At 49.8% G+C, this 24,407-nt stretch overlaps 3 protein-coding genes across 4 annotated transcripts in view; 2 read left to right on the top strand and 1 right to left on the bottom strand.

Annotated features, from left to right (window-relative positions):
* The first annotated feature begins 330 nt into the window (after positions 1-330).
* MRNIP (MRN complex interacting protein) lies at positions 331-4,452 on the top strand. Its single transcript, XM_068205909.1, has 7 exons — positions 331-431; positions 527-586; positions 711-808; positions 2,011-2,080; positions 2,369-2,502; positions 2,747-2,849; positions 3,072-4,452. Exons 1-7 carry the CDS (start codon positions 372-374, stop codon positions 3,642-3,644), a joined length of 1,098 nt encoding a protein of 365 aa, XP_068062010.1. The 5' UTR covers positions 331-371; the 3' UTR covers positions 3,645-4,452.
* On the bottom strand, positions 4,190-8,593 carry SQSTM1 (sequestosome 1). 2 transcript variants are annotated; one of them, XM_068205907.1, is made up of 8 exons: positions 8,344-8,593; positions 8,106-8,201; positions 7,084-7,313; positions 6,819-6,975; positions 6,269-6,358; positions 5,518-5,762; positions 5,083-5,290; positions 4,190-4,490 (listed from the first exon to the last, which is right to left on the bottom strand). In XM_068205907.1, the coding sequence occupies exons 1-8, from the start codon at positions 8,519-8,521 to the stop codon at positions 4,333-4,335; spliced, it is 1,362 nt and encodes a 453-aa protein (XP_068062008.1). In that variant the 5' UTR covers positions 8,522-8,593; the 3' UTR covers positions 4,190-4,332. The 2 variants fall into 2 exon arrangements, with proteins under 2 accessions (XP_068062008.1, XP_068062009.1); XM_068205908.1 differs by lacking the exon at positions 6,269-6,358.
* A 7,763-nt stretch (positions 8,594-16,356) lies between these two features.
* The window catches only part of MGAT4B (alpha-1,3-mannosyl-glycoprotein 4-beta-N-acetylglucosaminyltransferase B), a 50,819-nt gene continuing 42,768 nt past the window's right edge, over positions 16,357-24,407 (top strand). The window contains exon 1 of the mRNA XM_068205894.1: positions 16,357-16,579. Within this exon, the coding sequence (XP_068061995.1) occupies positions 16,483-16,579 (97 nt within the window). The 5' untranslated portion in view covers positions 16,357-16,482. The remainder of the gene's footprint in view (positions 16,580-24,407) is intronic.

Genomic DNA, 24,407 nt, shown 5'->3' with positions numbered 1-24,407 from the left:
GTCGCTGCCCGGTGTCGCTGCCCGGTGTCGCTGTCACTGCCCGGTGTCGCTGCCCGGTGTCGCTGCCCGGTGTCGCTGTCGCTGCCCGGTGCCGGTGTCGCTGCCCGGTGTCGCTGTCACTGCCCGGTGTCACTGCCCGGTGTCGCTGCCCGGTGTCGCTGCCCGGTGTCGCTGTCACTGTCCGGTGTCACTGCCCGGTGTCGCTGCCCGGTGTCGCTGCCCGGTGTCGCTGTCGCTGCCCGGTGCCGGTGTCGCTGCCCGGTGTCGCTGTCACTGTCCGGTGTCACTGTCCGGTGTCGCTGCCCGGTGTCGCTGCCCGGTGTCGCCGCTGAGGGGCGCTGGCGGCTCGCCGCGGGGGTCACGTGACCGCAATGGCGCAGCGGTTCTGGGTTCTGAGGTGTTGCCGCTGCCGCCGCTTCCAGGGGCAGCAGGTGGGGACGGGACGGGACGGGACGGGACGGGACGGGACGGGACGGGCGGGGGCAGTGGGTTCCGGGCCCTGACCGACCCCTCTGTACCCTCCCAGGCCAGGCGCAGCGGGCGGTGGAGCTGCAGCGTGTGCGGCCAGCGGCAGGCCGTGCAGAAGGTGAGGGCAGCCCTACACCCTCAGCCGCGTGTGCCCGCCCTCGGTGACACCTGGGCTGTCGCCTCACCTCGTGCTGTGCCCCTCTGGCTGCTCCCTCAGCCTCGTCCTCATTCATTCCGTGCAGGTTTATGGGCAGGGCTCGGGCCTGGAGTGCAGGCGCCACGTCCAGAAGCTGAACTTGCTGCAGGGTGAAGCAGAGGAGGCGCTTGGTTGGACCTCTTGGTACAGTGTTTAACCTTTACGTGCTCATGGCGTTTGATGTGCTGCAGCTGATGTGCATCTTCACACACGGGGTGCCTGCTGGCCAAGCTGAGCGTGCCACGGCAAGGCTTTCTGACAAGGCTTTCTGGCCTGAAGAGAAGCCTTGACCGTGCTGGTTTTGGCCTCGCTGCATAGGAACAAGCTCTTTGTTGGAGGTTTAGTGTCCCAGCATGTTTCTTTTGATAAGGATTTCTTTCAGATAACTGTAGGTGATCAGTTGCATGTGTGGGTCAGGCCTTTACTCATTAATATGTACACAATAGGGTTTGGTTTGTTTTTATGATTTTTTTTTTTTTAATTTGGTGTTTCCTATGTACTGTTTGATGAGCTGACTGTGGAGATGTCCCTTTTACAGATTACAGTCCTCATCAAATTACATCCTCAAAATACATCCATTTGAAGAAGTTGGTGCCTAACTGTTGGCATTTAAGGGGCTCACACTGAATCTGTTGAGTAATCACTGCTGCTAGTGTTCAGGGCAAACACTTCAGTGTAATTCCTGCTGGGCTGGAAAATCTGAGTAGCCCCTTCCTGTTTATTTCACTTCTGAATCTGTTTATAAATCATGTAATCTTGAAGTGGTCTTGAACCGGTCCAGCTTCCTTTTTACTCAAAGTTATTTTCAGAGATCGGCCAAGGGTAGTTATGTAACTTGGTTGTGACTACGCAGTGCTTCACAGTTAAGCTTGGGGAAGAAAACTCATTGTTCACTTCATCAAAAAGTGTTGCTATTTTTATCCTCAAAGAATTGTGAAATTCAAAACGTTATGAAACAACTTCCCTTTTCCTTGCTTTCATGGCATAAAATGAGTGAGTTTAAATTGTTGTACCAAACAAACACTGTTATATCCCTCATTATGATTAATTAAAATTTATCATTTCATAATTAGTAACTTTAGATCAAACTTGAACTTTGTATAGCAACAAGGAGGGCTCTAACTAGACCCTCTAAGTATATTTAATCAAGTATTTGTGCAATGTATCTTGCAAATCATTCATTTGGCCTAACGTTTTCCATAGATCCTGTTTTTTCTGATATGTTTCCTGTACACTGTTCCTATCCATGCTTTCTGTTCAATTCCTTGTGCCATGACTGGGTGATTTGAAGCCTATAAATCAACAGGAGTGTGTTCTATAAATTGTAGTTTAAACCCCTATTTTAGGTGTGTAGAAGACTCTGTAAATGACAGCAAAAATAGAGCAGCACAGCATGAGGACAGTTCAGTCCAGCAGGTAAGATTCCTGCAAATCTGAGGTAAATACAAACCCATTCTGTCCTGGGTGAAACCAGTGATCCCTTTATGTGGTTCAGACGGCTGAAAAGGTCTATCAAATCAGAGAGGCTCCTGCAGAGACAGAGATGTACACAGAAACTGCTCCACTGAGGACTGAACCTGGGAACATGACAGAGGAGCGTGTCCCACACGGATTCATGACTTGAGGCATTCGGCACATGTGTAACAGTTCCAAAAATGAGAACCCCCATGTTTTGCTGGTTTTAGTAATTCTCCAGTGTTGTAGGAGGGAAGGACAGAAGGCAGTCGCTGGAGTAAATATCTGGACCAGGAGAGTGAGGATCAAGAAGATGAGGAGGCGGCTGCTCTGGAAAGGCAACAGTTCTGTTCCCAGAGAAAGAACACTGTGGGAGAACAAAGGTACAGAGAGAACTTGGTTTTGCAATTCCTGCCCCCGAGTGGTGACACTTGATTTGGAGGTGTGGGAGGGAGCTCAACTCTGAAATCTGAGCTAAGGTGCAGGTTGCAGTGTATGACCTGAGCTGAGCAGGGATTTGGGATTTGGGGATATAGAGCCATCCATTTTATGAACCTCTCTGGTGATCTGTGAAAAGAATCACAGTGGATCTAATCTGTCCTTTTTGTGAATGGTTTTCTTGGCCAGGAAACACCCAAAGCACTTCCTCTCAAGTGATGTTCCAGAGCATGCAGAAGAAAGTGGAGTGTCTCAGCTTGTCTATCAAGTCAAAAAAGTTAAAACCACTGAGGTATTTTACCTATAGAAGATGCTCCTGACTTCTTTTGTATCATCATCATTTTGAATTTCTAGGAGTCTTTCTCTGTTCTTCTCCAAGCAAGCCAATGAATGACTGGGGAGAAAAAAAAATATGTTGGGGATTTCTCTCAGAAAGGTTTTATTTAGGCAAAGCCAATGCCACCTTTAATGCTTCAATGCTGCATTTATAGCCAAGTTCTCTCCTTTCTTACAGTACAAGAAATGCTTTGTAGCAGTAGCTGATGGACACGATGGAGATGCTGGTTCTGGAGGCAGTGTGGTTCCTGCTGTCTGTGAGACTCTAGTGCCTGAGGAGAATACACAGCTCCCAAGTGCTTGTACCAAACCATCCAAGTGGGGAAAATTTCTCTCATTGTCTGACAGCTCTAGTGAAAATACTGCTGCAGTGACCATGGCACGGCAGGAGGGCAGTAGAGATGTGGGCCTGAACAGCCCAGCTGCTGGTAGGGCCTGGAGGTGCTCAGGACAGGCTGGAAGAGCTCTGTCTCAGGGTACAGGTTTTAAATTTAAAAAGTCTGTTGTTAGCGCTGAGGATCTGGCCTCAACGCTGCCCAGCAGCAGGTGCTCAGTTGAGGATGTGCTCAGAGACTCTCACAACCAGGTGCTAAGGGTGGGATCTGCTGCAGAGACCACTGCAGGAAGGTGCTGCTTGGATACCATGGGGAGGGCAAACACCCTTGTTAATGCTTACCCTGGGCCAAAGGCAAGCAACATTTCTTGTGAGCAACTGTTCTGCACAGGTGAGGAGTTTGATGATGATCTCTGAAGTTCAGGCATCTTTGGCCTGTCTTTCTTGGCTCTAATGCATTTGAGATGTTTACTGAGACAGTTTTGAATTAAAGGTGGTTTTGCTCAAAGCCATAGAGAACTGCACTATTAAAGTTGTTTACTTGCTTGATTGTTGTTTGGGGGGAAGGGAACGAGGGAGAAGAGACTGTTGCTCTCAGGTTACAGGGTTGTCTAGCAACCTCAGCAGCTAGAAATAGGCATGGAAATAGGTCAGGTGGGGAGAGAAAGCTCCCAGGCTTTAAGGATTCCTGGCCTGTACAATTAAATTCTGTGATTGACTCCTCCTTAGAAACTACAGCTCTTTTTCCCCAAACTACATCTTTGTTGCAATCTCCCACAGCAACCCTTTCTTCCAGAGCTGTGAGCAAGCTCTGGAGCCAGCAAAGCATTGGATTTCTCTTCCTAAGCATAGGCCTAAGTGTACACCAAAGTATGTGCAGAAAGGCAGTCCTGGGCTGCTTTGTGGTTTCAGCCTCATCCATAAATGATGTAGCTGTGATACTGAAATGTTCCACAGACACATGACATGCAGTAGTATTTATTTTTCCTCCATTCTACAAGCACTTAAGAACATGAGACAGAAAACCAGAGTAGGAAGAATGATGAACCACAATAGCTCATGCTGTGTTATCTGCTTTCAGCTAGAAAAGTGCTTTTTGTTACTACTACAAGTGAGGTGGCTGCTTAGAATACTGGATGGCATCTAGTGCTGCCCCAATGTCGCAGTTCTTGGTCTGCAGGAGCCGAGTGAGCCATCCACCCTCATCAGAGAAGCCCATGGAGAGCATCTGGGACAAAGACTCAATGAGGCGAGGGTCAGCTTCTGTGAAAAAAATAGAGTTCAGCTATTTCACGTGATTGGAAAACCAGGCAAGGCTTTAACAACACTCAGAGAAGGAAACATGCTCTTCTTTAGCTCCCTGGAGTGCAGATGTTTGAGATAAACAATACATAATCAGAGCTAAGGAAAGTGCTCAGCTGGCCTTGCTGTGAGCCTCAGTGCTGCTGATGTCAGTTGAGAGGCCTTGGATACTGTTACTGGCTCCCACCAGGAAAGTGCTGCCCTAAAGCCACAGGATGTATCGGTCCATGTCCTGCATTAAAAGGCTCTCTTGAACAGTACACAGCAAGGACATGATCGAGGACAGCACCTATTTCACGTTGCTCAAATGGCATATTAGCCCAAGGTCAGACATGTGGTTAAGACTCGGTGGCCCACATTCAAGAGAGGAACCACCTGATCATCTCTAACAGGGTGCAAGAGCTGCCAAACCTGCCCAAGTCAGGGTCAAGTTTAGCTCTAACTTACACAACCTTAGTTTCTACCACCTCTAGACCAAGTCAAGTTTGTGTCAGGCCAAGTTGGCAGTTCCCAAAGATACTCTTAGCTATGAAACCTGCTCACGCTCTCCTACCTGGGGGCAGGTGTGGGTAGAGAGCAGCTTCTCGCAGTCCTGTAGGTCCTGGCTGGGGAGGATCCCGAGGCACATCCAGGGAGCTGGGACCGTCTGTGTCTGGCATTTGCAGAGACTGCAGTTCACCTGTGGAAGGATCCACTTCTTTGGACGATAAGTGGGTCCAGTCCTCCTCACCCCCTGATGAACTGCTAGACTCACTGTGTTCCTAAAATGGAAAAAATAAAGGGTCCAGGTGCTGTAGTGCTTTCCAGGCAGTATGCACACTCCTACTATTTGCCTTTAATATAAAGAATTACATCCACAAGAAGTCCCACTACCTTTACTGTAAATCTGTAAAGGTGCTGTGTATCACTTAATTTGCTCTCATCTTAATACTCATTCCCATAGTGCATTCTAAGTGATTGCATTCAATTACTGTTGTAGTTCCTGTACCTGGGAGTGGAAGCTGCCATCTTCCATTTGTGTGGGCACAGGATCTACCACCATGTCTTGCATCTGTTCTGCAATGATATTTACTTGTGTAGCAGACTCTGTGTTATTCCAGTCTGCTTTGGTCTGAACATTCTGGGTTGGAGCACTGCTGGCTGCCTCAGCACTGGTCTTCTCTTGGTTGGCAGAAGTGGGAGTCACTTTGCTTCTTTGTCCTCCGTGTTCCACGTCGATATCAACTTCAATACCTAGAAAAGCATTTGAGGTAAACAAAGTTTTAAGAGGTTTTTTTCCAAAGCAGTCCTAAATGGATCAATCCTGCTCTACACTCTTAAGGTTTCTGTCATCCTACAATCTGCCATGTAACATGCAGGAATTAAAATGCAAAGCCTTCTTTAATAAAGAATAGCTAAGCACCTAATAGTCATCTTCCTCCACACAGACAAGCCATATACTTAAATAGCCAGGGCAGAAGTTACATCTAAGTCCACATAAACCAGCCAAAATCCAGAGTCACCGCTGACTTAAAGTGCTGACACTTTTATTGAAATCTTTCCTCATTTTTTCTCAGAGAAGAGGTATTGAGTGGCTGTTCTAAGCCTAAGCATTATTAGTATCCAAGTGTAAATTAAGCCTTTGAGGCTTTGGACACAGGAGGTAATTCAAAGACCAGTCACAACAACTGACTGCTGCTCCTGTTAAACAGACCTGTAAGCCAGTCTCAGGGACTGGTAACAAACTGTACATCACTTACCCAGGGGACTCAGAAAAGCTGCGACACTCTCCCCAACATTCTTTAGGAAGGTGACATTGGGGTCCTGAGGCTGGCTGTTAGTAGAAGCTTCTAGAAAAACAATTTCTGTTAGCATACACAAGCTCCGAGGGAAAGGGCACCTGCAGAGGGTGTGTCCCCACAGGAGCTTAGTGCTCATTCCTGTCACTCACATACATTACAGAACAAAGCACTACAGAGAAAAACTAACTGAGCTACCTCTGGAACAGAAAGCCAGCATTAGCATTGTTATGGCTCATCAGCCATGCTGAAAGGCAGATCTGGAGTAGAACAGCAACATGCTTGACCTAACAGCTTGGTTGGGTTCCAGATACTTTATCTGCATCCTTATTGACTGCATGGACGCAGGCACACCTTAAAGTATTAACACTTTATGCTGAAAGGTGCCAATTATTTCAAGCAAATTAGATTCGTTCCTTTGATTTCCCACCCAGACTCTACCCTGTGCTGCAGAACCTCAGCTGGTCTGAGGCTCCACCACCAGCTTGTCTACCAGGGCATCTCCTCTCACCTTCTGCTGCAGGTGCACTGGGGGCTGCAGCAGTGGCTTCAGCTTGCTCCAAGTTCTGGCAGGGAGCTGCAGGCCCAGGATACCCCCAGCAGTGCATCCACGGGAAAGGAGGAACACCATGGCGCATTTTACGGAGCCAGCGTCCTCGGGGAAGCCACTGTAAAGGGTGACATTCATGTGACACTGGGTTCTGAGCAACTGAAATGCCAAACTTGAATTTGAGGAATCTCTCGCTCATCAGTTCCCTTCCATAGATTTTGCTCACCTCAAATGGATTAAGCAGTGGGCTTTGGAACATCACCATGTTGTGCTCCTTGTGGATGCCCTTCCCCTCACAGGTGCTGCACAGGTCATAGTCTGGACAGACACTGCACTTGAACCTGGTCCCCACCACAGGTCCCTCACAGCCATCACAGATGACGTTGGGGTGCACCATGTTGCGGGGAGGCTCCTGGCTGCACTGCGAGCGGTGCTCCCGCTTGCACTCCTTCTTCTCTGTTAAGGAAAGCAAACTTGGCGTCAAGATCAGGTTACTATCTACAGCCTGGAAGTCAGGATGAGGAGGAAGCACAAACTGCCCAGCAGAGCGGTGCTGACTTACTAGGTCAGTTTATTTTTATACTGGCTGTCAAGCCTGAGCCAGGCTCATGTAAGAGACCTTAAACCACGTGCAAAGAGGTTTTGCAAAGATACCTTCTCCTGAAACCAAGCCTACCTTATCCTAAATATCTCCTGTCATACTTATTTTAGGTTAGTACTGCACCACCTCATCTGGCTTCTCATCCTACTTTCCCAAGCACTGCAAGAACAAAATGTTTCTGGAGAAGGAGTTAGGAATGCAGATGCCAGGAAGGATAACATGAGAATGGGGACAACAGGTGTGGCTCATTAGATGGACTGCAGATAAAGCTTGGAGGGCTTCTACCTGAACACAAGGGACTGGGGAGCAACTATGCACTGGGAAAGTGGAGTTAAGGCCAACATGTTGTGAATATTTAGGATACCAACGCTAGTCTAGTGTATCCAGGGAACGAGAATGACAACAGAGCCTTGCACTGGGCCAGCTGACAGGGCTAGGAGGAAACCTGTGTTTGTTTATCCTACCTCAAATTCATGTTCTGTCACATTACACTGCCCTTTATTTAACCTCCCCCGCAGTGGCCGCAGCTTCCACTCGGCCCTCGAGGACACGGGGAAGGGCCAGGGCTGGCGTCTCCCGTTTTGGGAGCGCTGCCAGGAAGCGCTCAGCCGAGACCCGCCGTGCCCTCCGGAGCTGCGCGGCCGTACCTTTGATATACACACGGAATACGCCATCCCGCACGTAGGGCATCGCCAACTCCAGCTCCTCGTCGCTGGAAAAAGCGATCAGGTCCCCGTCCTCATCTGGAAAGGGCGAAGCGCAGGATGAGGGACCCGGTCGGGTGCCACGGGGGTAACGGGGCACACAGAGCCCGGCGGCCCGAGATCTGCCACCCCTGGAACACCCCCCGGGCCCGGCCCCAGCAGCAGCCCCAGCCCCGCTCACCCTTGTAGTGCATGCGGAAGGCGGGCGGCGGCCCGGCCCGCAGCAGCCCCTGGAAGAGCTCGGCGACGCGGTCGTAGATGGCCCGGTAGCGAGCGGGCGGCGGCAGGGTGAAGCGGCGGATCTCGCGGGCCGTCTCCTCCTTGCCCAGCAGGTAGGCTTTCACCGTCAGCGCCGCCATGGCTGTGGCGCAGCAGGAATTGCGGCCGGGAGCCGGGACGCACGGAAATACCCGGGGCGGAGGGAGCGGCGGCGACAGCGGCTCCGCCGGCCGCGCTTTTATAGAGCCCGGCACAAGCCACGCCCCAAGGGCCACGCCCCAAGGGCCACGCCCCCGGTCCCCATCCTGGTTCTGCTCCTGTTCCGTCCCCATCCTGCGCGAACGGGAGAGCGCTCAGGGCGCGTTTTCCTGCAGCCGGGAAAACCTGTGGATACGTGCAAATGCCCGTGTCCGCTCCCTGCCCTGCTCGGCCCCGGGTTTGCGCCCCGCGGCAGTGCCAGGAGCGTTTGGCGGCGCGGGGTTGTTGTGGTCTCCTAAGCACCAGCGGGGCCTGGGGGCGGGGAGTGAGTGAGCGCGACATGGGGACCTCCCGCGTGGCCTCCGAGACACACCGGTAGGGAAACACCCCGCCACGGGGCAGCGCTGGGCTGCACTGGTCCCGTCACCGCTCGGCAGGCCACCGGCATCCACCGGGATCCACCGGGCCACGTGCCAACGCGGCGCTTGGCCATCCCGGCCCTGCCTGTCCCCTCCGTCATGGCAAGCAGGGCCAGCTTGGCCGGGGAGCAGAGGCGGGAGCCATGCGCCAGCCCCGCTCGTGCAGCACCCACCGGAGGGGTTTGCGTGCCCGGCGCGACAGGAATAAATAACTCTTCCCCGAACCCCGTGTTTCGGGAGGGGGGGCGCTAAAAATAAGGTCACTGGTGTAAACACAACTGACATTAAGGAGGATGTGCTGTGGCCTTTCCAAGCTGGTTGGCAGCAGTATTTTTTTGCAGATCAGATACAGTTGACAGGCCTCTTAATCCGGCCACAGGAGGGTTCAGCTGGCAGAACACACGTCTGTGCTGTCCAAACATAATTAAATAATGATGGATCAATGATTATTAGGTTCCTTGTTGGTGTTAATTTCCTCTCACCCAAGGGCCTGACCACTCTGACTCTTGGTGCTGTATTTCTTAGTTTAAGATATTAAGAATTTAGGAGAAACTGTGTCATGATTTATCATCTTCTGTAATCAAGAGAAACATTAATTTGAATTTCCATGATGGGAAGGTAGTTTATTTTTTGACCTAAAGTATGTATGTTACAACACTTGGCCTTTCATGCAGAGACATTTTTGGTATATGTGTCACAATGTTGAAATTGCAACCCTTTCCTGGAAAACAGTATTTACAGTGGAAAAGTTTGCCCCATTTAAGTTAAAATGCTTTCTAGAAAATTCAGTTTCTAGGTATGACATGGCTAATATTTCCCCTGTAAAGCAGTGGGTTAAAGTTTAAACACCAGCAGACTCAGGTGGAAGCATGGATGATGCTGTGTAGGAAATGATTCAGCGGCTTTTACAGCAGCCAATATTGAAAAGTTTGGGCAGGCGGCAAAGCCGTATGGTATTCACCTTCTTTTCTGCCTGTTTGCTGTGTGTATCCTTATGTCTGAAAATGTCAGTGAAAGCTGATGACTTGACATTGTCAGATTATGTTTTTTCTCCATAAAATCTGATGTGGCACCAGGAGAAGCAGGACATGCAGTACAGGATACTCTGCCAGGGTCGGATGTGCCTCACCAGGCAGCACCTCCAGCATGCCCATCTCATATCCTGTTTCTCAGGACCCCGAGGGCCACTTTCATCTCATCTATAAAGCCAGGGACTGTATTTTGAGACCCAGCTCCAGCACATTAATTCCTTAGGTTCCAAGCTGCTGCTGTCCCGGACAGCTCCAGTTCCTATTCCCTTCTCCATCCCTGCCTGTGTTTGAGGGGCGTTTGAGGCACCGGGTGGGGGGGGTGTCCTCAAGTTGCTGTGTCTTTTCATGTCAGTTCTTTCCCCAGGCTAATTAATTGTTGCATTTGTAATTATCAAGCAATGTGCTAAAGTAAAATCCGAAATTTGAGTTTTCCTCTGTGTCCACTTCAATCCAGTTCTCCTGGTGGGACATGCTGAGTCACGCTCAGCCTTCTGGGTGTGACATCATGCACTTTTACAAAACATAAGGCAAACAGGCTTTCACTGGTCTTTTGTTGGCTTACCTCACCGATCACGGGACGGGGGTGACTCAGTGAGTCTCCTCCTTCTCCTCGAGGTCGGGGATTTCCTCCCGGCGAGCCCTTTTCCAGCTCAGACCTCGCTGTCCCCCATTTCGTCCAGCCTGGGGTCTGCCTCTGCCCAGTTCCTCAGCCCCCTGGAGAAGCCATGTGAGGAGTTGTGCTCTATTCCCAGATCCACTTGATAAGTTTGTCCTTCTGTCTGTGAGTGGATCTGGGTTTTGGCATTCTCAGCATGAAGCAGTGGCTGTGTGGATATTTTCTTATGATTCCTTAGGAATCCCATAGCAGCACAGCAACCCCTGCCCAAAAAAGTGGCTTGTTGGCCCCGGGTGCTGAGCAACCAGCTTCACAGATGGATATAGCAAAGGAACAGTAAAGAGAACAGGGAAAAAAATGCTGTTGGAGTTTAAAAATTCAAGTTAAGAGAGGAAGGACTTAAAAAGGAGCAATTAGCATCCTTTCAGTGCTCTGCTTTCTCTCTACACCCACTTCTGCTGGGAAATGTTTAACAATATTTGGTGAGGGGTTTGTTCTGAGGGCACAATCACCAGAAATACTCCTGTCCAAACTTCTTATGTTTCCAATAAAGCCCTGGGGGGAAGAAGGTGGGGTGGAGGAGGGGAAATGTCCAATCTTTTCCTTGCTTGCAAACCACAGCAGAGGCTGATGAGGAAATTTTCCAGAGGAAATTTTCCCCCAAATCATTGCTCCAGCCTGAGGCTCCGATCACTGTCCCAGCACTCCTGGTGAGGAGGGGAGGCTTTGGTCCCTGTGTCCCCCTGGCTCTGGCAGGACAGTGTGTGGTGATGGAGGGACCATGCCCAGCTCTCTGGGCTCACCAAGTGCCCCATCCACACACGGCAATCCCACAGGCTCCTTCCAGAGGCTTCTGGAGAGGTGCAGGATCCTCCAGCCACATCGGGACAGACACTGCTGACTCAGCCCGGTCCCATGACCTCTTCTTTCCTCCTCTAGCCCAGTGAAAACCCTGTTCATGCCTCGGAAGCAGAACCCTCCTTCCTCATTGGCACAGGCAGAGCAGAAAGCAGAGCAGGGAGGTTTTTGCTGTCTCATTTTTGAGGCTGAGCTTTCCTGAAGTTTAGCTGTGCCACGTCAGGTGTTTACACAGGCTCAGCAGCTGTGGCATGAAACTGTTAAAGGCAGAAAACTCTGGCAGTTTTTTCACTGAGACACAGGAGCAGATAGGAAGAATGGGTGGAGAGCAGGCACAAGGTACAAGCACACTAGGGGTGTCATGCAGTTCCATAAGGATTGTTCCTGGAGGTGAGAGTTTTTTGCAACCTATGTGAATTTCTTGGGGCTAGAGTTGCTTTGAGAATCTGACTTGTGGCTTTTGCCCTGAATTAAAGCATCAACGTGTCAACACTTTGAAGGTGAAGCACCCTGTTGTCATTTTCCTCTCTCATGGCTAAAGACATTTGGAAATTTATACTGCAGTGAAACAAGCCATGATGATATTTGAACACAGCAGCCTATAAAACACATAGAAAATGAAATTATTTTGTTTCTTGCATAAAGCAGCCTGGGAAGGATCAAGCCTAAAGATGAGCCAAACTCCAGAGCCAAGCTCTTTAGAGCACGAGAAAAAAATCAGCTATAAATCTGGATTACATTTTATACTTAGACCTAATAAATGTTTTCTTTTTCTAATTTTTTGTAATGGCCTCAGGACCTGTGGATTGCTGTGGGAGTGTTTCCCATGAAGGCCCCTCCCTTCTGCAGCACACTCAGCTTGGCCACCATCAACTGTTCAAAGATCATGAGATCACCGTAAGAAAACCCCTTTTCTCTGTATTTGCCATTTGCCGGGGTTTGGGGTCTCTGCAATTCACATTTTAATCTTTGCTCTGCAAAAGGACCAAAGCTCAAAACTTGCTCAAAACTTTAAAAACAGAATAAAAGACAAAACTGGGAAAGAGGGATGGACATCAAGAACAAAAGAGACCTTTGCAGGTCTAAGAGAAAAATGGCAAGTGCTACAATTTGGCTTAGTCCCTCATTTTTTCTAGGAGAACCCAATGTTTTTTATCATGAGAGGGTGGTATAAAGCTCATTATTTTCTTCAGAATTTATTAAGACAAAGTATAAGTAGAAATTAGATTAAACTTTATCCTTGGGAAAGAGTCTCATTAATTGTCTTGGAGAAATTATTAATGTTCCTCTCTTCTCTTCCGCTGCAGACACACCAGATATCCTGAGTGGTGGGAGCATTTTGCACCTCTGAAAATAAACAGCCAACATTTAATAGAGCACAACGTTTCCCAGCAGCAGCTCTTACTTCTCTGCCACCTTTGGGGAGGGCTGCCATTAATTCCTCTTGATCTGCTGCTGGCTCATGTTTTGGTGGGGGTTGTTTGGGCACTGCTTTGTAAAATCCAGGTCAGCATGCACAGGTGCAGGCCCCGGCCCGCGGGTTTTTTCAGCGTTCCCGAGAGTTCTGCCCAGGGCATTTCCCTGCCCAGGGCATTTCCCTGCTCAGGGCATTTCCCTGCTCAGGGCATTTCCCTGCTCAGGGATGTGGTCTGTGCTCGGCCCTGGAGCTCCCACCTGGCTCCTGGCAGAGGAGGGAGGCAGAAACTTTTGATGCCGTCCAAAGGGCTCCCTCTGCCGATTTCCTTCCCGGATTTTCTAACCACCGGCAGAGGCCATTTCAAGATTTGAAAAACGTGCTTTATTTAATGAACTGAAGAATATTCTAAGGACGCAGTTATGCAAGACTGCAGAAATGGGTGACTTGTGCTTTTCCTCATAAACGAGGCACCCAGAGCACCTCGAGGCAGCCCCTGCACCTTCCCGAGTGCTGGGCTCCCTTCACTCTCACCTCTCCACAAGGAAACAGAGAGCATGCCTGAGGACCCATTTGGCACATTTTCCTCTTCAGGAGAATTCCCATGTCTGCTGGAGTGTTGCTGGAAGGAGATGTGCCCGCGGAGGGCAGCTGGCCCCCGGCTCCTGCCTGCCACCTGGGATGGCTCCGGGGCGGCATCGGAACATCGCTGAGCCCCTGCACCGCCGCTGCCGCCTCTGGCACGGGCACACGCCTCGCTGTACATTGCACCCTAATTGATCCGAACTTTCCAGGCAGCAGACTTTGATCGCTGGAAGCCAGTCCTGCAATATTTACATGTCTGAGAAATATTTACTTGCTAAAAGAGCTCCGGGGAATGGGAGACGACAGCTTTCGCTGGTTCAGGAGTTACGTACCCATGTACAGGGCACCTGAGCTGCCTGACCTCATGCCCACTCACAGAAACAAGTTCTGATGATGAAGGCAAATAAACGCCTGTGGAGCCTGACCTAACAGTACAGTCTATAATGAAATAAGCTGGATCCATTAACAGAAGAAAACAAAAGCAAAATAATTTTGTAATCTGATTTCTTCTGTCCTTCACCCAGGCAAGCAGCTTGAGGTCATAACCCCTGAATGCCAAGTCCTTTGGAAGAGGGATAACGTCCTTCCAGGCAGCAGCTTCCATCTGTGACATTCTTCTGGCATGGATTTTCTCTCAATAAACATTGGATGCTGTTTCCTTCACCAAGATGAAACACTTCTGTGGGAATGGCAGTGAGGATGCGCTGCATGTCTCCTCATCCTGCACCCCCAGCTGTGCACATGGGGACATCCCCGTGCACAGGGCTGAGCACACACCTCCACCCAGGGGCACCACCCCTGACTCCGCAGGGACTGGGCCATTCCTGGGGGTCCCTGTGCAGGGATGTGCATCACCCTGGCACAGCCACAGGTACGTGCACACCCCCACACCCCGCAGGCAGATGGAGCTGGGTGCGTGTTCACACACACACACAGACAGACATACGGACACAGAGCGGCACATACGGACACAGCCACGCACACACACACATGTGTACAGACCCACGCAGGCACCCACGCATACATCTGTAGCTTTGTAGGTACATATGGATAGGCATGAGGAGGCAGGCGTGCGCCGACTGGAGTAAGCCAAGGATACAGGTATATACACTGATATACGCACGCCATGAACTTGCACTCTTGCAGACACACACACAGGTGCACACACACTCATACACACACTCAGACACACACTCAACCTCAGACACAGCCTCACACTCCCACGCAGTCACACGGATATGCACACACACACATGCATAGACTTGTGTGGAGACATGCAGATACACACACACATGCACTCACACACACTCACATTGATACACACACACACACACTCACTCACACACTCAGACACACACTCACACTGATACACACACATGCACTCACACACACACACTCACATTGATACACACACACACACACACACACACACACTCAAACACACACACTGATACACACATACACACACACACTCAAACACACTCAGACACACACTCACACTGATACACACACACTCACACTCACACACACACACACACACTCACACACTCAAACACACACACTGATACACACACTCACACTCACACACACTCACTCAAACACTCACACTCACACTGATACACACATACTCAAACACACACACACACATTGATACACACTCACACACACACACTGATACACACTCTCATGCACACTCTCACACATACACATTGATACACACTCTCACACTCACACACACTCACACTGATACACACACCCTCTCACTCATTCACACTGATACACACACCCTCTCACACACTCACACTGATACACTCACACACACACACTCATACACTCACACACACACACTCGCACTGATACACCCTCTCACACACTCACACTGATACACTCACACACACACACTCACACTGATACACACACTCACACTCACACACACACTCACACACACTCACACTCATTCACACTTATACACTCACACTCACACACTCACACTCACACACTCACACTCACACACTCACACTCACTCACACTGATACACATACTCACACTCTCACACACTCACACACACACACTCACACTCACACTCTCACTCACACTGATACACATACACACTCACACACTCACACTTACACTGATACACACACTCACACTCTCACACTCTCACACTCACACACTCACACTGACACACACACTCACACTCACACTCACACTGATACACACACTCACACTCACACACTCTCACACTGATACACACTCACACTCACACACACACTCACACACTCACACTCACACTGATACACATACACACTCACACTGACACTCTCACTCTCACTCTCACACTCACACTCTCACACTCACACACTCACACTCACTCACACTGATACACATACTCACACACTCACACTCACACTGATACACACACATTCTCACACTCTCACACTCACACACTCACACTGACACTCACACACTCACACTCACACTCACACTGATACACACACTCACACTCTCACACACTCACACACTCACACTCACACTCACTCACACTGATACACACACTCACACTCTCACACACTCTCACTGATACACATACTCACACTCTCACACTCTCACACACTCTCACACTCACACTGACACTCACACTCACACTCTCACACTCTCACACTCTCACACTCTCACACTCACTCTCACACTCACACCGATACACTCACTCACCCCGCCCCTCTGCAGTCCCGCACTCCCCCGCACGGGGGCGCTCCTCCCTCGCTGCCGCCCCGCCCCTCGGCCCCGCCCCTGGCCCCGCCCGGCCCCGCCCCGCCCGCCCGGCGGGCCCGGCGCGGGCGCTGATGCGGGCGGTGCGGGCGGTGCGCCCCGCTCCGCTCCCGCTCCCGGCTCCGCGCTCCCCGCTCCGCTCCGCTCCGCCGGGGCCGCCGAGGCCGCGCCGCGCCCGGGACATGCGGCCGCCCCCGCCGGCGAGGAGGCGATGAGGCTCCGCAGCGGCACGGCGCTCACGCTGCTGCTCGGCTGCCTGTGCGCGCTGCTCTCGCTCTCCTGGTACGGCGCCTTCGGCGGGCACAAAGGTAAGAGGGGCTCGGTCGCCTCCGCGGGGGCCCGGCCGCCGCCCCGCCGCCCCGCCGCCGGGGAGGGGATGCGGGGACTCCGCGAGTCGGGCCCGGCTGGACCCCGGGGCTGCGTTGGGATGCAGACCCGGTGAGCATCCTGCGGGACCCGGGGGATCCTCAGGGCAGGGTCCTGCTGGAGCCCCACGGGTGCGGACTCGGCGGGATTCTGTGCGCCCCTGGTCCCCACGGGACCGTGACCTGTGGGACCCCTGGAGCGACTGCCCGTGCCCGGCTGGGCAGGAGCTGTCCCAGCCGGGGGGGGTCTCTGCTCGTCCCCCAGACGCGCTGTGGCCAAGGGTGCCCACGGAGGGTCGGGGGGCTCTGCGGTGATGGGCGGGCTGCGGTCCAGGTCGGGGTGCGCTTGGATTTGGTGATATGCTTCTTTGCACCCCCATGTTTATGGCCAGAGCCTACATGGGCGATGAGAGCCAGGTGGGTTAAATCTACGTGAAAGTGTGGGAGTGCCAGCAACTGGGGGGAGCTTTCAGATGCTGGGGGTTGCTTGGGCAAACTGGTGAGGGGAGATCTGAGCATCTCTGCCTTCTCTCTGCATGTGTCTCTTGTGGCTCGATGCTGAGTGCAGTAACTTCAGTGGATGTGGGACAGGTGGGACAGCTGTGGCTTCAGCACACAAATATTGGTGCTGGCTTTGCCCTGAGTAGGCAGCTGCAGAGCAGAGGTGCAGGGCCCTGTCCCACCGAGGCTGCGGAGGAATCCTGTGCAGGTGTTACAGAGATGCTTGCTGCTGGTTTTTCCTGACAACACAATAGTTGCTTTTCTCCACCCAGTCTCTCACTCAAGCAGTGCACAGGACTTATTCTGACCTGGAGGACAATTCTGACAGTCACTTCTGAATTGTGTCTCTGTAGTGTGTAACCTCCTACACCTGTGGTAACCGCTCGTCTCTTCCAGTTCCTGCACTTTTAGAGGTCATTAAAGGTGTGTGGTCTGACCAACCAGGCCTTGACTCTCTCTTCCCACTTGCTATATAAGCATCTCTCCCTGCTACAGGTGAGAAGCAGCTTTTGCCGAGCGTAAGCTGTGACTTGATGGATTTGCAATCCTGTGGCACACCATGCACCATCACAAGGTGCAGCTTGCACGTAGTGCAAGGCTGGCATCAGGGCTGGGGCAGCTCCTGGGGGAGGTTTTTTGGCTCTGACAGGAGCAGGATGACATGAACCCACCCAGCCTCTTCCCTGGCAGCAGGCTGGGAGTGCCTGGGATGTGCCATTTTGTCCTGGCAGCTGCAGGTGTCTGACAGGTGGCTGCTTGGAATCCTCTGCCTCATTCATCACCGAAGGCTCTCCTGTTGTGCTGCTAAGGTGGTTTAAATCCCACCAGAGCTGCCTCCTGCAGAGGTTTGTGTGGTGGGCGTTTGCAATGCAGGGGTGCTGCCTCTGTATCAGTGGATTGCTTTGCTTCTGCTGGTGATATTTTTAACTGGCCAAAATGTTTGCAATTTGCAGCCCAGGTGTTCCTATTGTGTGTTGCTTTCAGTCAGAAGTGCTAGACCACAGTAGCTGTGCAGGGGCAGTGGAATGCTCTGAGAACTGCCCTGTGTTTACCACTGAGCAGTGGCTTTGCTTGCAGCTTCCTCTCATAAATAAAGCAAAAGCAGCGTGCAGTGCTGTGTGGGCTCCGAGCAGCCCCTCCTGCTTCCAGAAGCAGGGTGGCCAACCCCACTAGGCAGTCTGTGCTGTCTGGGCTGTGTTGTCCTTTGACACACTTTGATTTTTTAACAAGCAGCTTTTCCTTGTGGCTCATGCAAGTGCCAGAACAACCCTGGGTACCACCGTCCCTGTCCTTCTCGGCAGGACCCTCTCCGGGATGCACGATTTCCTCTGGCAGCAGCGGATTGTCCGCGGCACTCGGCAATGGCCACAACAGGTCACGGCCAGCACGGCTGGCTGTGTCAGCACAGCAGGTTTCCAGCTATTGTGGTCATCTATGTATCAGGCCGTTTTTCAGTACAGAGCTGGAGAAGACCTTGAGAGGTCATTCAGTCCATCTCCTGCCCTCCGCAGGATCGCTGATAACCAGCCCCTTCCTGACAGATGTTTGTCGTGTTTGTTCTTAAAAACCTTCCAAGACAGAGACTCCTAAGCTCCCCAGACAATATGTTTGACATTTAGCAGCCCTCATATTAGGCTTTTCTTCTGATTTGTACATAAATTTCTTTTTCTTCACTTTACTTTCAGGATTGCTCTTCTTTTTTTTCTATCTGTTGGAAACAGGCAGAAAAGTTCCTTCTGTCCTTCTTTGCAGCAGGCCAGTAGATATTTGGAAGTTGCTGCCATTTCTCTTACTAATGCAGATTAAACCACGCTGGTTCCTTTGATCACTCTTTTTTAGGTCATATATTCTTGGTCTGTAGTTGCTCTTGTTGCTTTCTTCTGGACCATCATCCTTGGTGAGGGATAAAGGGCTGAAGTTGCTGCTGTATTTTTGCTCAGAAGACTAAGCGTTACTTCATACCTTTTACAAACAATGATCCTGTTTATACATCCCACTGTGTGTGCTTTTCACTTTTGCCATAGGTGACTCATGTTTATTATTTTTATCCCATCAACCCTTCAACTATTCCTCTCCAGATGTTGTCCTCTTTTTCACTCCTTATCTTGTGTTTGCCTGGTTAATTATTCTTACCAAATTGCATTACCTCATGCTTGTCCTTGTTGAAGTGTGTCCTTTTTTTTTTTTTTTTTCCTCCAGACTTCATCTTCTAAATTTTCGGGATTGTTTTGAATTCTGTTTTTGCCCTCCTGCATGCTTGCAGTCCCTCTCAGCTTGGTGTAGCCTTCCAGGGCAGTTAGACTGTTTTCTCTGCCATCAGCCAAACTGTGGATGAAAACACCAATTGGTGTTGGATCTGGCATGGGTTCCACTGGAAAATGCTTCAGTAGAGCCCCCCCAGTCTGTGCTCAAAGAGCAGTGCCCCATTCACAAGTGGTCTTCCCAGCAGTGGTGGTCCTACCTTCTGGCAGCTCAGGCCAGTCCCTGCATCCCTGGCTACGTTGTGGGGATGTCCCATCAGACACTATCAGAGATCTCTGAAATCTTTGTTTCTTCTCCCCTTCCTGCAGTCCTGACACCCTGTCACAGAAAGAAATATGACACATTTGATGTGATTTGTTCTTGATGAACAGAGGTTATCTCTTGCTGAAGTTCTCATTGTCTTCTAAGCATTTCAAGTGAAGTTAAGCTGATTATTCTATAGATTCCTGCCTCCTTATTCCCATACCTGTATTTTTCAAATATAGGCTTTGTGTTTGCCAGTCCTGTAACATCAGTCATCCCCTGTGAGTGACTGGAGACAATTCCCAGTGCTCCTGAGTTGCTGATGTCGTTGAGTTCTGGGGAAGTCTGGCAAGGTGTCCGCATTGCCTCTAGTGGGGAATAATATGATATTAAATTGTAAGGCATTGCAGAGTCTGCTTGTCTTCCCACTCTGTGTTGGGAGGACAAAACAATTCATTGAAAAAAAAAAAAAAATAGAACAAACCATCTCTAGAGCTGCTTTTCCCAAACCAGCTCAGGGCTTGTTTACCTGCTAATGGTGTTCTGCTGTGCTGTGGTTATTAGTAAAGTTTTGACCTCATGGTCTGCAAAAACAGACGCTGCCTCTTTCCAATTATAAACGGGGTTTGAAATAGTCTGCTGGAGTGGGAAGAGAAGGGCAGCCTCAAATAGCACAGCCACTCACCCAGGCAGCCGGTGTCCAGCATCACGGGCTGTTCGGAGGTGAGCCACGTGCTGTGCTTCATGGTGGTGGGTGTCTTGGCCAAAGTCCTATATTCTCTCTTTGCTGATTTTAGATTTAAGTATGATTTCACTTCCCAAAACCATGAACTGCTATGCAGAAGGCTCTTTTGTAACCTGATGTCAGTTGTTGGATGTGTAGGGCTTAACTGTGGAGGGTCAGGCTTCGGGAAGGTGCAGGCAGGTTCGGGTGTTATGTGCCCAATGTGGGGACTCCAGGGGACTCAGGACACACAGATGGAATGAAGGCAAAAAATTTAACCTACCAATTAAATTGTTGTGGGTTTTTTAATTTCCAGCGTTGAAAACTGTTCAGTTCTCATCCATAATGTTTGTTCTTATCTTGACTGACTGACCAGCCATGTGCTGTTTATGCAGCCCTTCTCTTTGCCCTTTGCAGCCTATGCCAGAGCCATAACTGCTGCAGGATATTTAGGGTTTAAGTGTTGGGATTTGATTTTTAATTGGACAGAAAATTTTAAATCTTGTGTTGAACCTTTTAGGAGACTCCCATTGGAAATGCTATGTGTAGAGGTTGGCATGATCCCTCCTCAGTATGGCTGTGCAGCTCAGGCCAGGCTCTGTACCCATGTTGCCTGTGCAGGCTTTCCCTGGCAAGTTTTTTCTCTGTCAGCTTTTAATGATTTCTAGTTACTCACTGCCAGCCAGCTCCTGGCATCCATTGTAAAACCCCAACTGCAGTCAACTCTGTACCTGTAGGTTTGCCTGCAAAGTGGGGTTGTTGTTTGTGTGGTGGCTTCACACCCCTAAGATCAGTTGTGCCTCTGTGATATTTTGGGTGCTCACCTTGTGGGAACTGTTTTTCCTGTGGATGTTGTGGAAGCGCTTCAGAACAAGCATGCAGAGCTCCTTGAAGGACTCACCACACGCATCCTGGCTGGGTGTCTTGGTGCAGGTCTGAGCACAGGGTTTCTCCCTTGGTTTGTGAGTGTGGTGAGGAGCAGGATGCTGGGTTTGGTGGCTGTGGGGCACTGGCTGCAGCATGGATGTTGCTCTGGGCTCTGTAAGGAAATATCGCTCGTGCAGTGTTGTGCACGGCGGGATGCTCTGCTCACTGGGGGTGTCCTTTGTGGGAAGCAAACTTTGTCCCGGAGGGATGTTCCTCTGAGTGTGTTTACAAAGTCTTCTTCTATAGTGCATAAAAGCCGTGAACACTAATCCGCTCTGGAAGCAGCAGAGTCAAAGCTTGATATTGTTAAATACGAGCCGTGTCCTGCGGCATGTGGGGTTCCTGCTGCTTTTTCATTTCTGTTGCCTGCACCAGCTTGACTTCAGGTTTTTGTAGTTTCTTTGAGGTCTTGGGCACTGCCTGCAGCGAAATGGATACGAGTGAAAGCCCTGGTTTGAGCTGGGATTGCTTCACGGCAGCCCTTGCAAACGTTTCCCAGTAGGAGAGATGCCAGCAGGAGACCCAGCAAGTGCTTTTGAGGGCTGAGGAGGTGCAGGCAAGGACCTGGCTAGGGAGCCATGAAGTTTGGAAATCTGTCATTAAAATGCATGGTGAATAAAAAGATGTGCAGGAGCATTTCTGAGAGACTTTACGTGGCCTGGGTGGTGCTCAGCAGACATTGTTTGAAATTGATGGCTGGAATACAGCAGCATTTGCTAAATTACCTCTCCTGTGACTTGAACAAATTCATCCCAAGAGTGAGGGGCGCTGTGTAATCTGTTGAAATGCATTTATTAAAATAAGTTGTTCATTGTCTGGAGTCACCTGTGTATCTGTTTTGATTTATTTGCAGTTTTTTTTAAAGGCCTTTAAATGGGCCTCTTGACTTGTATTGTGTGTGCAGTTGCTGTGTCCCATTGCTGCTCCCACACTAAGAGCTGTGGTTGTGTGATGAAGTTACAAGGGCTCTCTCTGTGTTCTTCAGCTTAGACTTGGATTCATGTCCTTGCTGTGCTGTGTCCCTTCCAGTCTTGGAATCAACTGCCTGGTTTCATGCCTCAGTTCCCATCTGCTCTCTGGGGACAGTGACACCTCTTGTCACAGGGGTTTGGAGGACACTGCCATGCTTCTGTGACAGCAAGGTCTGTGTCAGCACATAGGAGAGGAGGAGTCAGAAGAGGTTAACACACACACCCCCAATTACATCAAGTACTTCTCTCGGTTTACTTCTGTTGCAGAACAAAACTCATTTGTGATTCCCTTTGATTCATCTAAAACAAATCATTGATTTGTACTTATATCCTGAATGTTCATTGATTATTCACTTAGCGTTAAATGTAAAACACATCTGTAGCTGGCTAGTTTAAGTGAAGCTGCCAGTCATCTCCAGAAAGCCTTGCAGAAAGCCTTGAAGAAACTAAGTGCTGGAGAAATTGCTTTAGCAAGGCTACTGCAGGTAGGCTTGGATTATCCATGGTTCTCCCTGTTCACAAAACCCAAACCAGTCACCAAATGACCATTTTTTCTGTTTGTGGTATAAAGAAACACAAACAAATATCCCTACTGGGGTGCCTGGCTCACCACAGGCATCCACAGCCACCAGGACTTTGAAGGAAGCCTTTGAGGCTGAGCCACCTGCCTAAAAATACTTGGAGATGACACTTAATGTTCTAGGTGAAGATTTTCCATATCATTATTATGCCAATTCTAATGATCAAGTTTTCTTTTTCATGAGACAGAGATCAAGAGGTTGGGAGATTGGGTGGCAGAACTCACTGAGCAAATTAAAGGATTGGGGAAAGTATTAAAATAGTCAAAGAGCTTCAGCGGAGGCAGGCAGGTTAGCATTGTTAGGAGGAGAGGCTTTTCAGGGAGGGCTGATCAAGTATCTGCTTAGCAGCTTCCTGATACAGGCAGAGGATTGTTGTCTTTGATGGAGGGGAGAAAAAATTCTGCCTTTTCCATTTGAATTGCAGCTTAGGGGGCTTTTAATTCAGCGCTGCCCTTCTTGGGTTTATTTTCGAGCTTATGTCAGGCTTCCCTTGCAAAGCAGGAAAGTCTGGGAGTGGCAGATTCCTGTATTAAATAATCTCTTTCTGCACTAATTGTGTCACAGGCCAATTCTCCTTCTGTTTTTGTCCCGGTGTCAAGTCACATTTGAGTCTCCAGGATCAGTGCATTAGCATGGATGCATCTCTGATGCACAGAGACAGCTCTGTAACTCTGTCTTCTCTCCTGCCTGCCCCTGCCTTGCCAGTATTTAAATATTCCATCCCTCCTGTGTTACATACAGGATAAATGCTTACCTAAAGGTTAATCTGTATTTTGAAGTGACTAGACATGCACATGAAAATGTCTTTGATGCAAGATATTTTAATTTCTGCTTATATTAAAGTGGACAGCATCAGTGTTAAATGTAAATCATTAGGCTTTAAAGAAGCTTCTGGGCAAAAATTCATCTTCACCTGTCATTTATGTTCATGATGAGTTTTGTTGCTTTGCAGTGTCCATTTGCTATAATCATCACTCTGGTGGTTTAGGAGTTGTTGGTAGTGGGATGGATGCTGAACTGTGGGAAGAGCAAGGTGTTGGCTTAGTCAGTGCTGCTCCCTGGCCCATACCGGTTCATCAATGAGTTTTTAGACCATCCTGATCACATTTTCAAGTCTGCCTTAAAGCACTTAGGTTTTTCTTCTCTTGCTGTGATGCCAAGAGCATTCTGGAAGGTTCAGCCTCGAGACCCCTTTTTGTCACTTACTGCTTGTACTTACGTGGCAGTAAGTCCTCTGTGTATTGTCAGTGTTCTGAGGAATGTCATGGCTTAGGGAGGAGGCCTGTGGTACCAAAAGGCTGTGTAGCTTTTAGAAATTCTTGTGAATAATCACAGAAACACTTCCAGTCCTGAGAAATTAGCTCCTTGAAGATCTCTATATATATTTTGTATAGTGAAAACATGAAAGTGTAGTAGTGAGGCCAGGCCTGCCAGTACCAAGAACTGAGGGAGAACTAAATTTCTTTATTCCTTCCCAAAAGACAGTCAGGGGAGCAGAGCTGCTGTGCAGTGTCCCCAAGGTGTGTCCCCACGTGAAAAACAACAGCAGTGTTTGTCTGTGT

This window comes from Anomalospiza imberbis, chromosome 15 (assembly GCF_031753505.1).
Source record: "Anomalospiza imberbis isolate Cuckoo-Finch-1a 21T00152 chromosome 15, ASM3175350v1, whole genome shotgun sequence".
Lineage (NCBI taxonomy): Eukaryota > Metazoa > Chordata > Aves > Passeriformes > Viduidae > Anomalospiza > Anomalospiza imberbis.
This window is presented reverse-complemented; position numbering and strand designations above follow the sequence as displayed.

Coding starts and splice junctions, on each gene's coding strand:
- MRNIP (XM_068205909.1), top strand. CDS start 372: ATGGCGCAGCGGTTCTGGGTTCTGAGGTGTTGCCGCTGCCGCCGCTTC. Junction 432..526: donor GCCGCTTCCAGGGGCAGCAG/GTGGGGACGGGA, acceptor GTACCCTCCCAG/GCCAGGCGCAGCGGGCGGTG. Junction 2,503..2,746: donor AACACTGTGGGAGAACAAAG/GTACAGAGAGAA, acceptor TTTCTTGGCCAG/GAAACACCCAAAGCACTTCC.
- SQSTM1 (XM_068205907.1), bottom strand. CDS start 8,521: ATGGCGGCGCTGACGGTGAAAGCCTACCTGCTGGGCAAGGAGGAGACG. Junction 8,202..8,343: donor CTTCCGCATGCACTACAAGG/GTGAGCGGGGCT, acceptor CGCCCTTTCCAG/ATGAGGACGGGGACCTGATC. Junction 5,763..6,268: donor AGCTTTTCTGAGTCCCCTGG/GTAAGTGATGTA, acceptor ATGCTTTTCTAG/GTATTGAAGTTGATATCGAC.